Source organism: Choloepus didactylus, chromosome 8 (assembly GCF_015220235.1).
Source record: "Choloepus didactylus isolate mChoDid1 chromosome 8, mChoDid1.pri, whole genome shotgun sequence".
NCBI lineage: Eukaryota > Metazoa > Chordata > Mammalia > Pilosa > Megalonychidae > Choloepus > Choloepus didactylus.
In genome coordinates, this window is record NC_051314.1 from 123,816,487 (window position 1) to 123,836,896 (window position 20,410).

Here is a 20,410-nt window from a genome sequence, read left to right on the forward strand (position 1 = left end):
ATAATCGGCCCTGGAGAGGCACAATAAAATTAAAGAATTATTAATGGAATAATTTACAATTTGCTGATACATATGTAATTTGGATAACTTAATATAGAAAGGTCTGTCAGTATTAAATTCCATACATTGGTAATAATTGCCACCAAATTGTCATGCAACACATATAGTTAAAAAAAAATCTGTTGAAACTTTGTTTACAAATATATGAGAAAATGCCTCTTGTTAATATAACTAATTCTTTAATTAATTTATTAACATAAAAAAAAAACAGGATAGCCCAGGTTAGATAGACTTCAGCTTATTCAACAACTCAACACTTTGAATCAATTTTATAGAAAGTTTCTGTAGCCCCAAAAGTGCAATATTACATTTATTCATAATACACATTTGAAACCCATCAGAAAATTGGCAGCTATTTTCTGGAGATCAAATCTTTTATTTCTACAGATTATTTACTCTTCTCAATGAGGTTTCATAGCTCCAGTGTCTCTGTCTGCGTGGGTAGTGTTGCCAAAGAAACATTGAACAAGCCAGTCAGAGCAAAGAATGCCTCCTTTTATGCTCTTCAGAAATATAAACACCAACCCCAGGAGCCTCTGCAGTATAAAGGCACAAACCATTACTTTGTCTGATATTAATCAAAAATAAGGCACCCTTCTCCCTCACTTTTTACTCTGGAGCAAAAGATTTCTAGCTACTCATTAAGGTAGGACAGTAAACTGATGCTGTTTTCTGAGAACGTTGATTCTTTATGAAATACAATCCATAAAATAATATTGTTTTTCTAATTCATTAGGTCAAATACAAGGATCAAAGTCACTGTTATGGCTACCAGTGGCTGAAACAAGAAAACCTAGAAGCACATCACACTGCTAATCATGTATTCTCCTTAAGCAAGAGCTTTGTCCACCTTGAGCCGGTAGCTGGTGAACTGCCCTGTGGCCAAACTCAGACCATCCAGGCACATTATATTCTGAGTGAACAGGCAGTTGGGGAGCTGAAGGAGCTGGCTTTCCATTACCTGGTGAGAACCGGACCCACTGCATTGACTCATCTGTAGACTAAAGCTTTCTATGGAGCAAAGAATTATACAGCTCTTTAGACAGCACTGCTTTGATTTCTTATCCATGATCTTCTGGAAAGTTCGACTTCCCCTGGGGCTAATTATTGCCAGCAGGGGCTCAATAACAAGCATATCACATGGAGGGCAAATTTGGGGGTAAGACCTCTATCAGCAAATTAATTGCCTTTTTATATCCTTTTTTGCAGATAATGGCAAAGGGAGGCATTGTCCGGAATGGGACTCATAAACTGCCTGTGGAGCGGGGAGACAGTGAGTGTTTCCATAATCTCCACATTTCTGCCCTACCTTGACACATTCAATCTTACACTCCAGAAATACCAGGGATATTTTCAAATTTTTCTTTTTTTCTCTTCACATTTTCTGTTTCATTATTTAGATCATTAATGTTTTTTTTTAAATCTATGCTTATTCCAAATTTTCAAACAATAAATACTCATGGACCATCTCTTTCTCAGAATGAGAGAGATTTAAGAATTATTTTAGAGAATGGAGAGAAGAAAAAGTAAAATTGTGAGGTGCCTTCCATGTACTAGGTCTTGTGCTGAGTCAAATATATCTTTATATCTTATCTCCCATTTAAAGATAATTACAATTTAAGATAGTTAAATTGGGTATTTCCACCTTTGAACTGGACTCTCCCCATGAACAAGTATGGAACGCTATAAACATTTGACAGTTTCTCCTATTCTAATACTCTCTAAAAGATCACTTACTAGAAAACTATCAGAGAATTACTTTTTTTTTGCCCCGTCATAGCAACATGCAGGCACCAGAGTAGACTTACAAAAGTTGAATGAAACTCTAAAGAATCTGTGTAGGCATCAAAATAACTTCCAAAGAGCATAGTATTCCTCTCAGGGAGAAAAGAATGGAACATTTGGTTCATAGAAAATTGAAGAAGATATATACATAAATACAATGTTTTAAAGTCTTACTTTTATATTTCACAACTTCAGGATCTATTTCCCTTCTCCAGTATGAGATCTAGATGGAAAAACAGCTAAGTGAATGTCTCCATACTCTTAGATAGCATCAGAACCTTATGGATGAACTAAAGCTTAAAGTGGGTGAGAAATCAGTATATGATTAATGAAAAGAGAGAGTGCTTTGATAAAATTTTTCAAAAGCTAGCTTAGAGGTAGTAATCCTTTTATTACATCTATTGTTTACTGTATCTACTATTCTCATCCACTAACGGCAATAGTCATTGACCACAGCAGGCTTCTAAAATGGCTTTGTTCAGTAGACTAATTTTATTTCAGCCCTGGGGAATTCTCTAACCTACGATCACTTCCTCTCATTCTCCCTGTGTTCCAGTGAAAGGCCATTTTTCTGTGTCAATTCCTGTGAAGTCAGATATTGCTCCCATTGCCCGCTTGCTCATCTATGCCATTTTACCTGATGGGGAAGTAGTTGGGGATACTGCAACATACAAGGTTGAAAACTGTCTGGTCAACAAGGTGAGTGTTTCATATAATAAAATTTTCAACATTTCAAAATAGAAGTTACTATCAATATCAATTATTTTATACACGAGGGCACTGAGACCAAAAGGGTTAATAGAATTCCCCAGAGACAGTCAGCATGGTAATGGTGGAATCACACTGAGAATCCATGCCACTGGACTCCTAGTGCAAAATTCTCATGTATATAGCATTGTGCTCCTACTGTATGATCCAGTTCAGAGTAACTTGCTCCCTTTGCTATGATGAAGTGTTGGAAACGATGTAAGCAAGATTATTTAACACATTTTTTATTGTGGACTTGAGCAAGTGTACATAACAGCAATAACTTTTAAAGTACAATTTAACAAGTAGTTAGAGAGCAAATTTCAAAGAATGTCATGAGTCACAGTTCCACAACTTCAGCCATTACCATTATTGTAAAATATAACATACATACAGAAAGGTGTTAGCTTTCGATATACAGCTCAACAAGTAGTTATATAGGTAATTTCAAAAATTGTTATGGGTTACAGTTCCACAGTTTCAGTTCTTTCCTTATTATGTAATATAGGGTATATACAAAAAGGAAAAGACTTTCAAAGCAAATTCAACGAGTAGCTATAGAGTAAACTTCAAAGGATGTTATAGGTTACAGTTCCACCATGCCATTTACCTCCTTCCAGCTATTTCAACACCCCAGCGTCTAATATATATATATATATATGTAAAGTTTCAGTATTCATAGACCTTTGTTAAATTGTATTTGGTTTGTTGCTGCCCCTTCCTCTCACTTAATCTCCTTCTCCATCTTCAGGGGTGTCCAGGCAGTGAGCACCCTGACCTGTTCACATTGAAAGGGGGTGTCGACAGTATGGGAAGGGGGCTGCATCTGATTGTTGTTCTTAAAGAGGCTGTTGCCTCTGGGTTTTAGGACTTGTCTGGCATAGGAACACTCTGGTGGATTTAAGTTTCTGAGAGAGAAAACTTCATGAGTGAATCTCTTATAGAATCTCGGGTAGGGACCTAGGTATTTGGGGACTACCGTTGGTAAGGGCATGGCAGGCTGTGGCCATTTGGGATGTCTAGCTGGAGCTTGCATAAGAGAAACCTCCAGGATAGGCTCTAGACTCTATTTAGGATCTCTCAGCCACTGTGCCCTCAGCTAGTTACATTTCTTTCTTCCTCCTTTTGGTCAAGCAGGCATTTTCAATCCCTCATTCCTAGGAGTCTTGTCCCACATCGCCAGGGAGATTCATTCCCCTGAGAGTCAAGTCCCTCATGGTGGGAAGGTTAATGAATTTATTTGTTAGCAAGATTTTAAGACTGCTAAAGAGCCAAAAGAAAAAAAGCACGTAGAGCCATTTGCATTCCACCTGCAGCTAAATAGCACCTCACCCAGTATCAAAGGCATCTCAAAACTAAACATTTATAAAAATAACTAGATATCATTGAAAATAAGGCTCAACCGATTGTTGAAAATCAGAGTGAAATGTTGCATTTTGCCTGCTCTAGAAAACTTGATAGAGGGAAGTGGACAAAAGCCTCAGCACTGATACGAAGTCAAATGCATTCAATGTGAGGAACACTCAGGAAATGCGGGTGAATGCATCACGAAATCAGATTTATTTTTCCGCCCTTTTCTCCCAATTCCACAGGTGGATTTGAGCTTCAGCCCAGCACGAAGTCTTCCGGCCTCGCACGCCCACCTGAGAGTCGCAGCTTCCCCTGCGTCTCTCTGCGCCCTCCGCGCCGTGGACCAAAGCGTGCTGCTCCTGAAGCCCGAGGCTGAGCTCTCCGCGTCCTCGGTGAGTTCCCGTCAGCCTCGGGAGGCAGCAAGGAGAAAGGCCTATCAGAGTAGGGTAGAAGCTATTGAAATTTTGTTTATCCAAGAGTTAATAGGTTTGAGCCTTTTTGTGTACACTTTTTTTTAATGAGGGAGATATTACATATGAATATATATATTTACATTTATGTATATAAATATAGACAGGTAATGTAAAGGCCCAGAAATCCTAGAGCTCTACAAAACAATTAATAGTTTTCAAATTAGTTTGAATGTTTCAAAAGCCTAACAAAAAAGGTACATTTACCTACACAAAGACTGCGTAGGCTAAATAGAATATCAAATTTCAGGTTTTTATAAGAATTATATCAACACAGTACAGAAACACTGGAACATAATTTCTAAAGGAAGATATATGTTGTCTCTGATGAATAAGAATTGGGAAAAATTAATCACTATATAAATCTTTAAAATATTAGGTGTGCTGGAGTAGAACAAAGAGAAACTACTTAGCAACATGTACTAATACTATATGCTCATATCTTCAAATTCTCAGTGATTCCAATTGGAGTAACTTTTTATTGAAGTTGCACTATTAAAATTTTACATTGGCCAATTTTATATTTATATTTCCCTAAAATAGAAACTTAAAAGAAGGGTTTTATTATTTGTCAGGCCTGCTAAGACTAAAAAGTAGTAGTTTGTACATTCCAATGATGGGAGCAAGGGGATCTGTGAAAAACTAACATTAATTTTTATATTTGTATAACATAATTTTATAGTCCCCAAGGTTTTGTTTTGTTTTGTTTTTTCAGTGATCTTCTAACAACCCTAGTGGATCAATAAGGAAGGAAAACTGATTTAATTTGCTAATACTAAAACAGAAGCTTTCAGGTATTTAGTAGTAGACCTGGGTTAGAACACTAGTTCCTTTCAATTCTCGTCAGTATTTCACTAATGAAACACTTTGCTGGGAATCTAGTAGTGAGCTACTGGAAAAGACAAAATCTATGCTGTCTTGAAACTTTCAGTTTACTAGCTGAAGTTGAAACAGACAGTAAATGTGCAATACATGTTGGAGAAAACTAAAGCAGAGAGGGGAAATGGGGAAGGTTAAGAGGGAATTGCCTTTGAGAAAGTGTCTAATATCATCACACAACTAAATTTTGCTAATCTATTCTGTCAATAGATTTTAATTGTAGGCTTTTATGAATCCATTACAGTGCACTTGTCAGTATTTTTATGTCTGTCTTACTCTCCTCCTTCAAATGTATTTGAAAGCATCATTTCCAGTATTTTACAGTTAAAATTTTATGTATTCAGTGAAGATTTAGTGCATTCTCTTCTCATAAATAATTCCTAAGAACAAACTATTCTATCCCATACAGAGGGACATGGACCTGTTTAGAACATTGTGTCCAATAGTTTATTATACACTGAGTCAGTTGCTACCTGTGAGATGGAATTGAAACTATTATTTCATTCTATGGTGACAAAACTTTGTACAATGTTTCTAATAAAGCAGACCTCAATTTCTCAATTAACAAAGCTTTATTTCATTCTAGTATGGAGTCTGTTGTCTGCCTCTGAACCGTGTAACAAAGTGTTATGACCCTTGAGGACCTAGATGTGTGTATTGTTATCGTTTTGTTACTACAATTGTTAAACATCTGCAAAATGAAAACACTGTTCAGAGAAAATGTTCCATATAAATGTTCTATATAAAATGTTCTGTAGCTTCTCTATAAATCATCATGGCAAAGAGAGCACTCAAGAAAAGACTGATGGTGATTATCATTCTTCTTTTCTATTTGTGCTTAAGAAAAATAAACTACAAGTTGGTCCTTTTGTCCTTTGCATTTGTCCAGGTGTATGACCTGCTACCAATAAAGGACCTCTCTGGCTTCCCAGAGAGCTTGAATGAAGAGGAGGAAGACAACATCTGTGTCAAGCCACACAATGTCTATATTAATGGAATCACGTATTCCCCAGTACCAAATACAAATGAAAAAGATATGTATAGCTTCCTACAGGTAAATTCCTTATATTATAGATGATCAGTTCTTAAAGTTAGTAAAATATTATATATAGAATGCTTTATTTATTTTAATACCTTCATATCATTATAATATAGTTGAAGGTAACAAGACATGGAGAGGTCAAGTGATTTTTCCAAGGCCAGGCAAAGTAGCATGTCTATTAATAATGACAGAGCCAGGACTGGATCTTTTTGGACTATTAATCAAGTTCTTTTAAATTGAGATTCATTTCTTTGTGATATCAAAATAATTACTGTTGTAAGACTTTAAAGAACATAATGAAATTTTCTTTATAAGTATGCTAATATCCCTTCAACAGATGTAAACATTCAATGTTTAATATTAAGCCAATTGAATGGTGTATGTTAAATTCAATGAAAAGAATTATATGTTGATATATATTTTATAATATCTATGTACTGATTAGGTGATTATTCCCTTTACAGGACATGAGCTTAAAGGCATTCACTAACTCAAAGATTCATAAACCCAAAGTATGTTTACAGCCTCGAAAGTATGAAGTACAGGAATCCCACATGCGATTAGCTCCATCAGGTAAAAATTAATAAAATTTAATTGCCTAATATATTGAATCAAAAAAAAAGTGTTTTTTTTTTTGTGTTAAAGGAGATGACATACAGTAAGATTTTTTTAAAAAGGACTTGTGATTCAGGTTCTTGATCAAGGTCACACAGCAATACAAACCCAAGTCTTTTGATTGCATTGAGCAAACACTCACTTATGCAAAGATGGAGGGAATACAGAATAAATTATGAAAAGTACTACAAAAAAAGTGCAAATATGCAGAATAAAAGAAAGGATTAATTCTCATCATGGAACCAGGGTAGTCATTCATAAAGAATCTATATCTGGTAGATGAGATGAAAAGGGAAGGTAAAATTTCCAGGCATAAGATCATTGTGAACAAAAATAGAAATTTTCACAAATCAGGACTACAATCTTACCAGTCAAGTAAAGAAGTTCTTGAAATTCCCTTTATACTTATAGTCTTGCTCCCATCAAGATATATTAAGAGCTCACCAGTAAACATATTTGTTCCATGGCTTGACCTCCTGGTAAAGATGGTTTTGTTAGGGCCCATGATTGGAAACCATAAAGGAATAACAGTGCTGAGTCCAGCCAAGGTCCAAAGATGTTTGTATTAGTCAGTGATTGAAAAGTTCATAACATTGAATGGACATAACATTGAATGAAGAAGCAGCTTCAGATATGAGAAATATCATAAAGGAAGAAGAGCAGAATGCAGCTATTTTTTTCTATAAATAGAAAGCAATGGGCAAAAAAGTCATACAATGAAAGCAAAATGAATGGCTCATCTGCATATCCAAAGTATCAAATTGATACTGTATTGTAGATGGCACGTAACTGAACTTACGTAAGTAATTTTGGAAAGCAAACTTTTAAAATTTAGTTTAATTTTTATTTAAATTTAATGAGTGGAAAAGAAGCAAAGAAATCTCCTTATGGGGAAAAGGATTAAAAATCATTATTATGTGAGTTTGTTTATATAGTAAAAGAATTAAGGAAGATATGATTACAGTCTAGAAGTGGCAGAAGTATTATATCAAATGGTCAAAAGGATATTGATAGTGGAGAAAGGGAAAGAAGAGACATTAGTCACCAATGAAGGAAAATTGTTTGATTGCAGAAGAGTTCTAAGAGAGGGTGAAGTGAAGATGTATTACAATATGATTAAAAACAGCCATCTGGAAGAGTTAGAGTATAGTTAAAGGGATGACAGGTAGAAATGGTAAATGACCTCATTGGATGTGTGATCCTAGCAAATGCTTAATTTGCTGAGAACAAGGTCAGGGAATTGAACAACTATCCAATGAGGAATTTTTAAGTCAGAGGTGCAACTGGAGATTGAGTTATAAAGCAGAACGAAAGACATGTAAAAATTGAGCTACATGACTCCCGGGGAGGAATGTAGACCTGGCATCGTGGGACGGAGAACATCTTCTTGACCAAAAGGGGGATGTGAAAGGAAATGAAATAAGCTTCAGTGGCAGAGAGATTCCAAAAGGAGCCGAGAGGTCACTCTGGTGGGCACTCTTATGCACACTTTAGACAACCCTTTTTAGGTTCTAAAGAATTGGGGTAGCTGGTGGTGGATACCTGAAACTATCAAACTACAACCCAGAACCCATGAATCTCGAAGACAGTTGTATAAAAATGTAGCTTATGAGGGGTGACAATGGGATTGGGAAAGCCATAAGGACCACACTCCACTTTGTCTAGTTTATGGATGGATGAGTAGAAAAATAGGGGAAGGAAACAAACAGACAAAGGTACCCAGTGTTCTTTTTTACTTCAATTGCTCTTTTTCACTCTAATTATTATTCTTGTTATTTTTGTGTGTGTGCTAATGAAGGTGTCAGGGATTGATTTGGGTGATGAATGTACCACTATGTAATGGTACTGTAAACAATCAAAAGTACAATTTGTTTTGTATGACTGCGTGGTATGTGAATATATCTCAATAAAATGAAGATTAAAAAAATGATACAGGAGAATAAAAAAAATCAAATTAATTAGGGGAAAAAGACAAGTTGGTAGCCCTCCTTAAAAAAAAAAAAAAAATTGAGCTGCAGGACATAATTCCCATCCTCCACCCCCTAAACACAGAAGACACCTCGTTTGAAAGAGGTGTAGAAGAAGGATTTACAGAAATGTGGCCCTACTAGCACATTTTTTGCAAGATATTTCTTAAATTGAGTAAAGAAGATTGGGGTGTTCTAGAACTGGTTAATGCAGGCTCATAAAAGCCAATTGTTAAATTTACAGGAATTTTGCAAACCAGTTATTAAACACAGCCATCATTTAAAACCAAATTATGTAAAGTAACAAGTAAATAAGTTATATTAAAAACAAGGGCAATAATTACCCCCAAACTCTTCACTTCCTAATTATTTTACTGTAACCATTGTTCATATTTATTAACATCACATCAGTAGTTTGAAGTATGTCATGATTGGAGTATTTATAACACGAAATCAGCAAATGTTACAAAATCAGGACTTGATTTATTGGTGATTGTTTAAACTTAATGATTAAGTGAATATTAATGCAGATTAAACTTAATAGTGTGTCGTCAGTCACCTTTACATTGTCAATAGCAAAAAAAATTGAGAGAATATTCTTTCCAGTATTCAAAAACTATAAATCAATTCAGCAAAGAAGTCATTCACACCATTGATGAACTAATGAAGTTCTGAAATACATCTTCATTGTTTCAGTTTCTTTTTAGCCATTAAGACAAAAAAAAAAAAAAACAAACAATATCCATGTTGGAACTGCACTCATTCATCAGTGAGGCATGCTTCTTTGATGAATCAGATACCAATCAAGCATTTATTTATAGTCTGATTTTGTCAAGTCATGATTGAAAGACAACAAGAGGTTGTTTATGGACAAGAGTTTGTTAAGAATCGAGGAACTCATTCAGTGAGATTTAATTGGCTATATGGACTTCACTATAAAAATGTATGGTATATTTTTATTACTATTTGTACATTATGTTCTGAAAATTATCTATTTCAGTAATAGTTATAGTAAACTTACTTAAGCATATATATATACATAATTTTTTTCTGTTGTAAATCATTTACCAGCGCACCCTAACAGAAAATAGGGTGAGAAATCCTAACTCTGATCTCCTGACACAATATGGAATAAAGAGCCTTCTTTGTATCCTAGATCCTTTCACTACTATCAACTGTTTCTCAAAGCCTCTATTATAAAGGCTGTGGCCAGGATTTTTCCTTGCTCCCACAAAGGAACACACAAATGGAAATACCGACTCCTGCCTACCTCCCTACCCCATGTCAAAGCCCTCTCCTCTCACCAGTGTTCAGTGACCACATCCAATGTCTTTCTGCTCCACAGACAATCCAAGTCCCATTCTGCGTCTGGGTCTCTACAGTCTCTCCTAGTGATTCCCTTTCCTCCTCGGCCCCCATCCCCACCCCAGCTTATTAAAATGCTTCAGGGTTCTGCTAAGCTATCATCTCCTTGAAGAAACTTTCCCTGGCCACCCTGCCCAAGTTCCTTCCCCTGGATCCTCTCTTAATCTCTAATTAGCTTTATTTTTATATTTTATGTCCCTTCCCTCCCCCATTCATAGGAGTACGACTACACCATGCTTTGTCACATGATACGGTAGATCATTCAGAGCCTCCCACAGAAACTGTGAGACACTACTTCCCTGAGACATGGATCTGGGACATTGTGGCGGTGGAGTAAGTAACTTCCTTTATAGAAGATGTAAATTTAATTGTTAGCTAACATTCAAGTATTTCTTTTAAACATTCTCTGTTCTCAGGAAAGGTTTAGCATAAATATATCTGTGACAAAGTTTCACTGATCTAGTTATATCAGAGCTAAGAAAAAATTTGCTCAGATTCATTCTAAGACTTCCAGAAAAAGGATACAAGGACTAAATGCAACCAAGCATTGCACAGATTAACAACTGTAAGAGATCCTTCATTGATCAGCAGTCTTGGGTTAAGCACAGAATCAATCAGACCAACTGTACACAGTAGGAGTAGAATTAAAATTTATTAACCTGCCTTCAGTGGAAATGCAATTTAGAGAGAGGAATTTCAGGAGAATCTTAAATTACGTATTTAGTTTATAATTACATTGTTTATAATAGTTTGTAACTGCACCTACTCATCTACAGATTTTGAAACAGACTAGAATTGAAAACAATCAAAGTTGGAAGAAACAGACTTACATTTTCTCATCTCAAGGCTTGGTTTTACTCTCCATTATTGGCATTTCTAGTGAGCACATTCAAGGCATGACATTAGGATAATGTGTAGGGGTTCTCTTTCTAAAAAGGATTTATTTAGCTGCTTACTTCCTCCTTTTCACATTGCCATCCTCCCCAGCAAATCAGGTGTGGCCGAAGTAGGAGTAATTGTCCCTGATACCATCACTGAGTGGAAGGCGGGGGCCTTCTGCCTGTCTGAGGACACTGGACTTGGTCTCTCTCCAACTGCCTCTCTCCAAGCCTTCCAGCCGTTCTTTGTGGAGCTCACAATGCCCTACTCTGTGATCCGTGGAGAGGACTTCACACTCAAGGCCACTGTCATAAACTACCTTCCCACATGCATCCGGGTAAGGACCTCTCCCAACTTAAATACAAGGTAATAAGTCAAGTAAATTAAAAGTCGCATTCCCAGGAGTACTAACCAACTCCTATCTATAGTATGCTCACCACAGGAAGAGTACTATCAGAGATAGATAGTCATATGTTCTAGCAGTTATAGCTGCTGATGTCTCCAAATACCAAGTAGCAACTTTAAAAAAGTTTCTGACCCTTATCAGAACACTTTATAATGATGTAGTTTGTGTATTACGAAGATTTCTGACATGCACAACAAAATTCAGGACTCGTTAGTCACATGTCCTGGATTCCCAAAATTTTAACCACTACATTCCCATTGTTTAACTTCCCTTTTAGCATTCGTTATATTAAGCCTTATTTTAAAAGTTGTTCGTGCACATCTTACCTATGCTGAAATGATAACTGTTTATACATCTTGTACACTCCACTGTGAGCGCTAGAAGAACAGTCAAAATCCCAGGCCAAGCAAGTAGAGCTCCTACAGGCAACATGTCATCGTTACCTTTCCTCTCCTTTGGTCCCATGAAAGAGCACATTACCACAAAATGCTGAGATTTAGATGTTAGATTGACCTCTAAGATACTCAGTCTTCATTTATATCTTCAATGTTAAACAAACCAAAATCTAACCAGTCCCACAACATGCTTTATTTCAAATTCATTCTCCCTCCAGCCTCCTTCTCCCTCTGATCCCTCTGTTCTTTGTCTCCTGCATGGTTTCAGGCCAGAGTGCAGCTGGAAGCCTCTTCTGCATTCCTAACTGATCCACTGGAGAAAAACCAAGATTCTCATTGCATCTTTGGGAATGGGCGGCAAACCGTGTCCTGGGCAATAACGCCGAAGACATTAGGTGAGGGACAGTCTCCTAGAGACAATTCTTTACTCAAGGATTATATACATCAGTGGGATCCTTGTATCCAATGCTACTCATTGCTTCCTCCAGGCAGAAACCACACATGGTATGATTTTTTTTTCTTTGTCTTTCATTCTACAATGTCTAGAAGAACATCCCCACCTCCTTCAGGTTTATGCTTCTTCCATCCCTGCTCCTGTGTTCTTTTAGATAAAAAGGTTACAGAGCATTGAACCTTTATAAATCTTAATGTTTAGAGATGGATGCAGAGGGAGATGGTACTCATTCATCTCTTTGGCTCTGTTCAGGGAAGGTGAACTTCACCGTGAGTGCAGAGGCAATTGAGTCTCAAGAGCTGTGTGGGACTGAGAGGGCTGTGGTGCCTGAATTTGGAAAGAAAGACACAATCATCAAGCACTTGTTGGTTGAAGTAAGTAAGCCTGTGCATTTGATAGGTCACACTGAATTGAGAAAAGCAATGGCCAATTGGACTGAGGTTCCTTTTAGGGCTAAATAATAAATGGTCATTAGCTATTTCATGGACCTGCTCCTGCCTCATGGTGTTATTCTTTCATTTGTGCTCTCTCTTTCTCTCTCAATTTGTTTTCTGAACTTTCTTCTCCCTTTCTCCTTTGTCAGCCTGTCTCCTTCTTAGTTCTTACACTTGTAAAATTTGTTAATATTATAGATTTGAAAATCATTTCAAATCCTTCTCTTCACTATGAAGATATCAACACACATGCCCTGAATGTTCAATCCATTCTCATCCCTAATTTTTCCTTCTTTCCCTCTAAAGCCTGAAGGACTAGAGAAGGAAGTGACGTTCAACTACCTGTTCTGTCCATCAGGTAGGAGTCAGCCATAATAATTAAAATAACAAATAATAAATAAAATAATAAATATTTTGCTTAACATTTGAAGTTCAAAGTACTTTTATATATTATTCCTGCACCCTCCCTATGAGTTAAGACCAGAAGTACCATCAACACATTTGACAAATGAGAAAACCAGTTCTCACAGAGGCCGATTAATTTGATCAGGAAAATAACCCTGACCCATGCATTCTGAGCCTTTATCTCTTGAAGCACTTATGCAAACACCAGAGTGTCTTTCTGATGAGTGCATGACATGGGTATAAGTAGAAATTGGATAGAATCAACATAAATATGTACTAAAGAAGTATTTCCTTGAACATATAGCATATAATATGGATATCTGAATTCAGGCCATTCCAACACTGAGTTTTGCATAGCTAACAGCATTTGATAATGGGACTGTGCTATTTCCTGAAGAAAGAGTTGTCATGGCCTTTATCATTACTGTCCTAAGAATATTTGTTTGATGCCAGTCCTATACCTAATGCCTTAGCAGTCATTTGAGAGGTGACTAAACAAGCTTGTAGTAAAAGACAACTTTATGTTGGTGATTTTCTAGACTAAAGCCAAAACATTTACAGAAATTTAGCGCACTAAGAAATTTTTCAACACAATGTGTTCTCATCCAAAACCAATGTCAAACAAACATCGTTCTTTATCTTTCTCTACCTTCTAATTTATGTTTATTGTTTTTTTATATTATCAAGGTTTAAAATTTGTAAAATGCATTCTAAAACTATAATTGCCCATTTGTTTAGACTTATTTCCACATTTAAGTGAACTTAGTGTTTATCACTCAGCCCTTCCTGAATTCTTCAATTTGATGTATCTTATAGGTTCTTAGGACTATTCACCAAGTCATTTCATTAAATTAATTTTAATTACCCATGTAATACAAAAGCACATTCTCCTTTAAAAACCAAAGCAGAACATTCCATTAAAGGCTAAAGTAACTCTCCTACAATCTTTTTCCATACTTCAATGATCATCCATGTAGCTTTAGAAATTAAATGATGTAGGTAAATGTATCTAATATATGTGATTTACATATAGGATTATTTTACTTTTTTTCTATAGCTTCCTATTTTCTGCTCAGCAACCTATCTTAGAGATCTAGCCATGCTATATTGTAGATCTAGTTCTTTGCTTTCAATTGCTGAGTGGTATTCCACGCTATCAATATACCACAGTTTTTTACTTTGTTTTTAAGCCATCCTTACATTGGCTTTTCCAAATATTTGCTAGTAAAACCATCGTTATCATCATCATAATTAACAATAATAATAATAGCCTCTTGGAAACATATGCAGGTATAATTAGGGTGACACCATACGGCAAAATTGCTGAGTCAATGGCAGTATGCATGGCCTTAGTTGTAATAGAACTAAAATGTCCCTCTCCTTATTTACCTAAACAAATTTATACTTTCACCAATATAACCAATATACATTTCTCTGTACACATCATTTGCTACCATCAAAGCTTTTAATTTTTGCCAAAAATTTGGATGAAAAATATATTGTTTTAATTTGTATTTCCCTAATCACAAAATAAGGATGAGCTTATTTTTGTATGTTTATGAATTGCCTTCGTATCCTTTGCTCATTCATTTTATGGTATTTTTTCTTCCTTTACTGAGTTGTATGATGCTGTTTCTTTATCTGTGAAATATGTTGCAATATTTTCTTTCACTTGGTCATTTGTCTTTGCTTCAACTTTGCTTGTGCCATCAGTTTTCTTATAAAGATTTTAATATTAATCTTATGAGAGAGGCGTGCAGTATGAAGATATATATTACATTTCTCTCTTTTTCATCTTCATGTAATTCACCAAGATTAAAAGGGCAGTAAATGTGTGTTCAGCAGCAATTATTTTATTTTCTACATGTCAGCTACTGCCCATCTTCACCTGCCACCACTATAGCTAAAGCTTTCATAAAAATACTTTTTTTCATATCTGGTGAAATTTGATAGAAAGGAAGACATCGCATTATTACAGAATTCAGGACCTTTTTGGAGATTTTTCATCTGCTTATTCTTACATTCAGATTTTTGTTCCTGCATCTGTTGAGTAAGGAGATTGGTGATGGGCACTAAATGGATCATCTTGTGATAGTGATCTGGTGACAGCCATAGCGTGACTGCAACAGAATCACATTATGGGCCTTGTCAATTTGTAGTCTTCTTTTGGAGCATAACTCTACATACAGGGGGAAGAATGGTTGGGGAAGGAGATGTGGTTCCGGAAGTAACAGAATCACAATCATCCAAGTTTAAGATGCAAAAAGCTGAAATAAGGGACAAATTTTCAGGAGAAATTTAGTTCTAAAGCATATCTTAGCTTCTGGGTCTTGGAGCTCTTCAGGAAGAAAAATAGCAGAAATAATTTTCATTATGACTGATTTGTTCCTTTCTCAAGATGCTGAGGTGTCTGAAAAATTGTCCCTGAAACTGCCACCAAATGTGGTAGAAGGATCTGCCCGAGCCTCTGTCTCAGTTTTGGGTGAGTCTCTAGGGGAGACTTGGGCATTAACAGCTTCCACTGTGTCTTTTCTATAAATATTCAAAATAACAACTGCACCTTTAACTTTCTTCATTCCTACTTGGGCTTGTTTATTGTTTCTAATCATACTTCTGTTACTAGAAGACTTACCCTACCTAAAAATCCTCATTTTTTTACTTCAGTTTATTATTCATTTATTCTGTTTTTAATGCAATTTTATTGAGATATATTCACAAACCAGATAATCACCCAAAGTGCACAATTAATGGTTCACAGTATCATCATATAGTTGTGCATTCATTACCATAATCAATTTTTGAACATTTTCATTACTCAAAAAAAAATAAAAATAAAAATTTTTTAAAAACACCCAAAATATCCCATACCCCTTATCCCCCGCCCCCATTATCTATTTATTTTTTGTCTTTGTTTTCTTACTTATCAGTCCACACAGTAGATAAAGGGAGTGTCAGTCACAAGGTTTTCACAATTACACAGTCACCTTAAGAGCTATATAACTATACAGTCATCTTCAAGAATCAAGGCTACTGGGCTGCAGTTTGACAGTTTCAGGTATTTCCTTCTAGCTATTCCAAAACACTAAAAGCCAAAAAAGAACATCTGTATAATGCATAAGAATAGCCTCCAGAATGACCTCTTGACACCATTTGAAATCTCTCAGTCATCGTAACTTTATTTTGTTTCATTTCTCTTCCCACTTTTGGTCAAGAAGGCTTTCTCAATCTCACAATGCCGGGTCCAGGCTCATCCCTGCGAGTTATCTCCCATGTTGCCAGAAGATTTACACTCCTGGGGGGAGTCATGTCCCACATAGCGGGGAGGGCAGTGAGTTTACCTGCCGAGCTGACTTACAGAGAGAGAGACCACATCTGAGCAACAAAAGAGGTTACTGGGGGGTGACTTTTAGGCATAATTATAAGTAAACTTAGCTTCTCCTTTGCAGGAATAAGTTTAATAAGGGCAAGCCCAAAAATGGAGGGCTTGGCCTATTAAATTGGTAGTTCCCAGGGCTTGTGAGAATATCAGGAAATCCCCAAGTGGGTAAGTTTAATATTTCCACATTTTTCCCCAGTATCTCAAGGGGGCTTTGCAAATACTTTTTTCATTCTTTTCCCAAATTACTCTTGGATGTATAGGTGCATCACATGAACCTGTACAAACCAACAAAACCTCACTCCCTATTCAAGGTTCCATGTAATTTTAGGGCTTAAAGAAACTAACCTTACAAGTTAAATTAGATAGTGTGCCACAGAAGATATAAATTTTGCTCCAAATAAACATCTCTATTCATTTATTCTTAATGATTCTGATAGGTTATAAACTCTACATTTTATTACTTCCTTTCTCTCTCATTTCTAGGAGACATATTAGGCTCTGCCATGCAGAACATACAGAATCTCCTCCGGATGCCCTTTGGCTGTGGAGAGCAGAATATGGTTCTCTTTGCGCCTAATATCTATGTTCTGGATTATCTGAATAAAACACAGCAGCTGACTGAGGAGACCAAGTCCAAGGCCATTAACTACCTCAACACTGGTGAGTGACTGAATGAGTGAGTGGAAACTTCACAGTGATATTTTAACTAGATTTTCCAAAAGGCTTGAGTTAATTATCCTTCACTAACATTACTATGACAGTTAATTTCATGGTCATTATTCACTGTCCAGCCTCCAATAACCTGTTTACAACTCAGAACCTTCTAACTTATGAAAGCAAAATATAGAAAAGGTCACAAGAGAGGCTGAGGCATTTCAGTATTATCTCCAGCCTTAGCACACACTGATTTGCCATGTTCTTTCCATTAACCCTCCATTCCAGGTTACCAGAGAGAGCTAAACTACAAGCACCACGATGGCTCCTACAGCACCTTTGGGGAGCAACGTGGCAGGAGTCAGGGCAACACCTGGTAAGGGAATGGCAGTTTTTTATCTTATTTTTGTACCAATTCTTTTACATACATTAAAAACAATTATACTCACAGTAACCATATTAGATATACATTATAAGACTTATAGTTTATTATACTAGATAAATATTCCACAATTAATGAAGTAACAAGCAGAAAATTTGAGATTCGAATACATATATGTCAGCCTTCTTCCAAAATAATAATAATTATGTTAATAATACACCAAGCTATTCTTTCTAAAATAGCTCCCATAACCATGTTTTTGTTTTTGTTTTTTTTTTTTATGATATGGCAGTGAGTATATGGTCAACTTCTAGATAAGTCAGAAGAGTAACTTCAGCTTTTATGCTTTTTAGATCATGCACATCTTTATTGAGAATAGATAAAAGGTTATAGATGAAGCTATTAGAAGAAGCTATTTCATGTAAGAACAGTATATGGGATGATTCTATCATCTACAGAAGCAAATCTCTCTTTGGAGATGTAAAACATTGCTAAAAAACTGAGGAAACTAAGTAAAATTAGAAGTACTTAGACTCCCTATAGCAGTGAGAAAGTGAGTCAGAAATAAAATACTAGAGCTAGTGGATTAAGCAAATGTTCTAAGGGAGTTGCAAACTCTTAAGTACAAAAGAATTCCTGTTAGGTAACTCACATCAGTGTAAGAAACATCATACGAAGCCTGTTGCTGTGAAGTGGTTAGAGAACCATTGTAGCAATGTAAATATCATCATCACCTCACTTTTCCTCCCTGCTCAGGCTCACGGCCTTTGTACTGAAGACCTTCGCCCAGGCTCGAGCCTACATCTTCATCGACGAAGCACACATTAAGAAAGCCCTCACCTGGCTCTCCCAGAAGCAGAAGGACAATGGCTGCTTCAGGAGCTCTGGGTCACTGATCAACAATGCCATTAAGGTGAACTCCTGAAGCTAGTTCTGATTTATTCATGGTGATGTCTACAAGAATGAGGGGAAGAAGTAATGACATAAAATTCCTAAGGGAAGATATCAAGGGAAAATCAAACCTGGATAGCATCAAGAAGGGGGGGATGGATTTAGTTTGGTTGTGATATCTTGCCCCATGAGGAAGGATATGGGTATGGACAAATTCCATAACCCAGCAGAATAGAAAGACCGGGTTAAGAGCATTTTTAGAAGTTGAATTACTCAAATATTTCCCTCTTTCATATTTACAGGGTGGAGTAGAAGACGAATTGACCCTTTCTGCCTATATCGCCATTGCCCTTCTGGAGATTCCTCTCTCAGTTGCAGTAGGTACCAACTCATTCCCCCTCCGGAAGCACAGTTCTGGATGCTGTCTGAAATGCCACCCTACTAAAAAAACCAAGTGTCAGCTTCCCTCCTGTGCAAATACAGTGCTTCCTCGATGGATAGAGAGTTCCATCAATCCATCAGGAAAAGATGTACACTTTCCCAGTGATGCCCTGAGGGTAGTTCTCCACCCCACCCCCATCCTCAAAAAGAAAATGACTCCTAAAAACGTGGCCTCTATCGTGGCCTTTCAAATGTAAAAATAGCATATTAAAAAATGCTATTCTCTGTATGCATAAGGATGAGGCTAAGAGGACAAATGCCTTTGAAAAGCATCCTTCCCTCATGTGCTGTGATCTGAGTGTTTACCTAGGAATGCCAGCATCCCTATTCACATGGCCTGTTTCCCTCCTCGTTCCCCCTTCACAGCACCCCGTTGTCAGCAGTGCCCTGTTCTGCCTGGAGTCAGCCTGGAAACAAGCAAAGGACGGAGCCCATGGCAGCCATGTCTACACCAAGGCTTTGTTGGCTTACGCTTTTGCCCTGGCGGACAAGCAGGACAAGAAGGGAGAAGTACTCAAGTCACTTAATGAAGAAGCTGTGAAGGAAGGTGAGAACGGAAGCTGAGATCTTTCTCCCATCCCACATCCTCTGTATTAAGAACTGCACAGCAAAAATCCCTTACTCCTACCTCCTGTGATCACTTTTGCCCTCTTCTTTTGGTTATATCATTATAAGATTTAGAATTTCTTAATTGAATCACATCAAGATACGAGGTATGAGAGGTAGTGTAGTATAGTAGTTGGGAGCTCAGTCTCTGGACAGTCCCTGGGTATGAAGCCTATCTCCAAAACTTAGCTACTTACATGACCTTGAGCAAGTCACTTAATTTGTCTGTCGGTGTCTCAATTCCTTTAATCAGTAAAATGGGGATAATAGTATTTTTTCATAAGGTTGCTATAATAAATGATACATGTAAGGCACTAAAAGATATATATATAGTAAATGCTTAAAAGTACTAGTTGTTACTACTAAGTACCAGTACCAAATTACTAGTACTAAAAGTACTAGTTGTTATTACTAAGATATCAGGCCTTAATCCAACCCTTACCTGATAATATCATATCATCTTAAAAAAAGGAAGGATTGATGGGAGTAACCTCATGGATGAAATCTAGTATTTTATACTCATTTCACAAGACCAATAATGTTGACAAATCTGTTCATACTCATATAATACTTCTCTTATACCATGGTCACTATAAGGGATCAGAGAAATAGAAAATAAAATGTAAATGATAATATGCCCAATAAAACATATTTCTACCTATCTTCTTTTGCCAGTACCATTAGTTACTCATTTTTAAAATTTATTGGGAAATATTTCAAATAATCAAAGAGCTATAAAGAATCAATTAGCAAACACTAGTATATCTCTCTCTCAGATTAAGAATTAAAATATTACCAAGGCAG

General features: G+C 36.5%; 2 protein-coding genes across 2 annotated transcripts in view; one reads left to right on the top strand and one right to left on the bottom strand.

Moving 5' to 3' along the window:
• The window catches only part of LOC119542452 (alpha-2-macroglobulin-like), a 39,737-nt gene that overhangs the window by 11,653 nt on the left and 7,674 nt on the right, over positions 1-20,410 (top strand). Inside the window, exons 12-28 of the mRNA XM_037847214.1 lie at positions 797-1,024; positions 1,270-1,333; positions 2,402-2,544; positions 4,185-4,334; positions 6,181-6,345; positions 6,798-6,906; positions 10,499-10,613; positions 11,268-11,496; positions 12,229-12,355; positions 12,667-12,788; positions 13,155-13,206; positions 15,652-15,735; positions 17,116-17,292; positions 17,575-17,662; positions 18,425-18,581; positions 18,862-18,936; positions 19,367-19,547. Of these exons, the coding sequence (XP_037703142.1) occupies positions 797-1,024; positions 1,270-1,333; positions 2,402-2,544; positions 4,185-4,334; positions 6,181-6,345; positions 6,798-6,906; positions 10,499-10,613; positions 11,268-11,496; positions 12,229-12,355; positions 12,667-12,788; positions 13,155-13,206; positions 15,652-15,735; positions 17,116-17,292; positions 17,575-17,662; positions 18,425-18,581; positions 18,862-18,936; positions 19,367-19,547 (2,266 nt within the window). The remainder of the gene's footprint in view (positions 1-796; positions 1,025-1,269; positions 1,334-2,401; positions 2,545-4,184; positions 4,335-6,180; positions 6,346-6,797; positions 6,907-10,498; positions 10,614-11,267; positions 11,497-12,228; positions 12,356-12,666; positions 12,789-13,154; positions 13,207-15,651; positions 15,736-17,115; positions 17,293-17,574; positions 17,663-18,424; positions 18,582-18,861; positions 18,937-19,366; positions 19,548-20,410) is intronic.
• The window catches only part of KLRG1 (killer cell lectin like receptor G1), a 114,031-nt gene continuing 97,611 nt past the window's right edge, over positions 3,991-20,410 (bottom strand). Inside the window, exon 9 of the mRNA XM_037847226.1 lies at positions 3,991-4,375. The gene's annotated coding sequence lies outside the window, so the exon portion shown is untranslated. The remainder of the gene's footprint in view (positions 4,376-20,410) is intronic.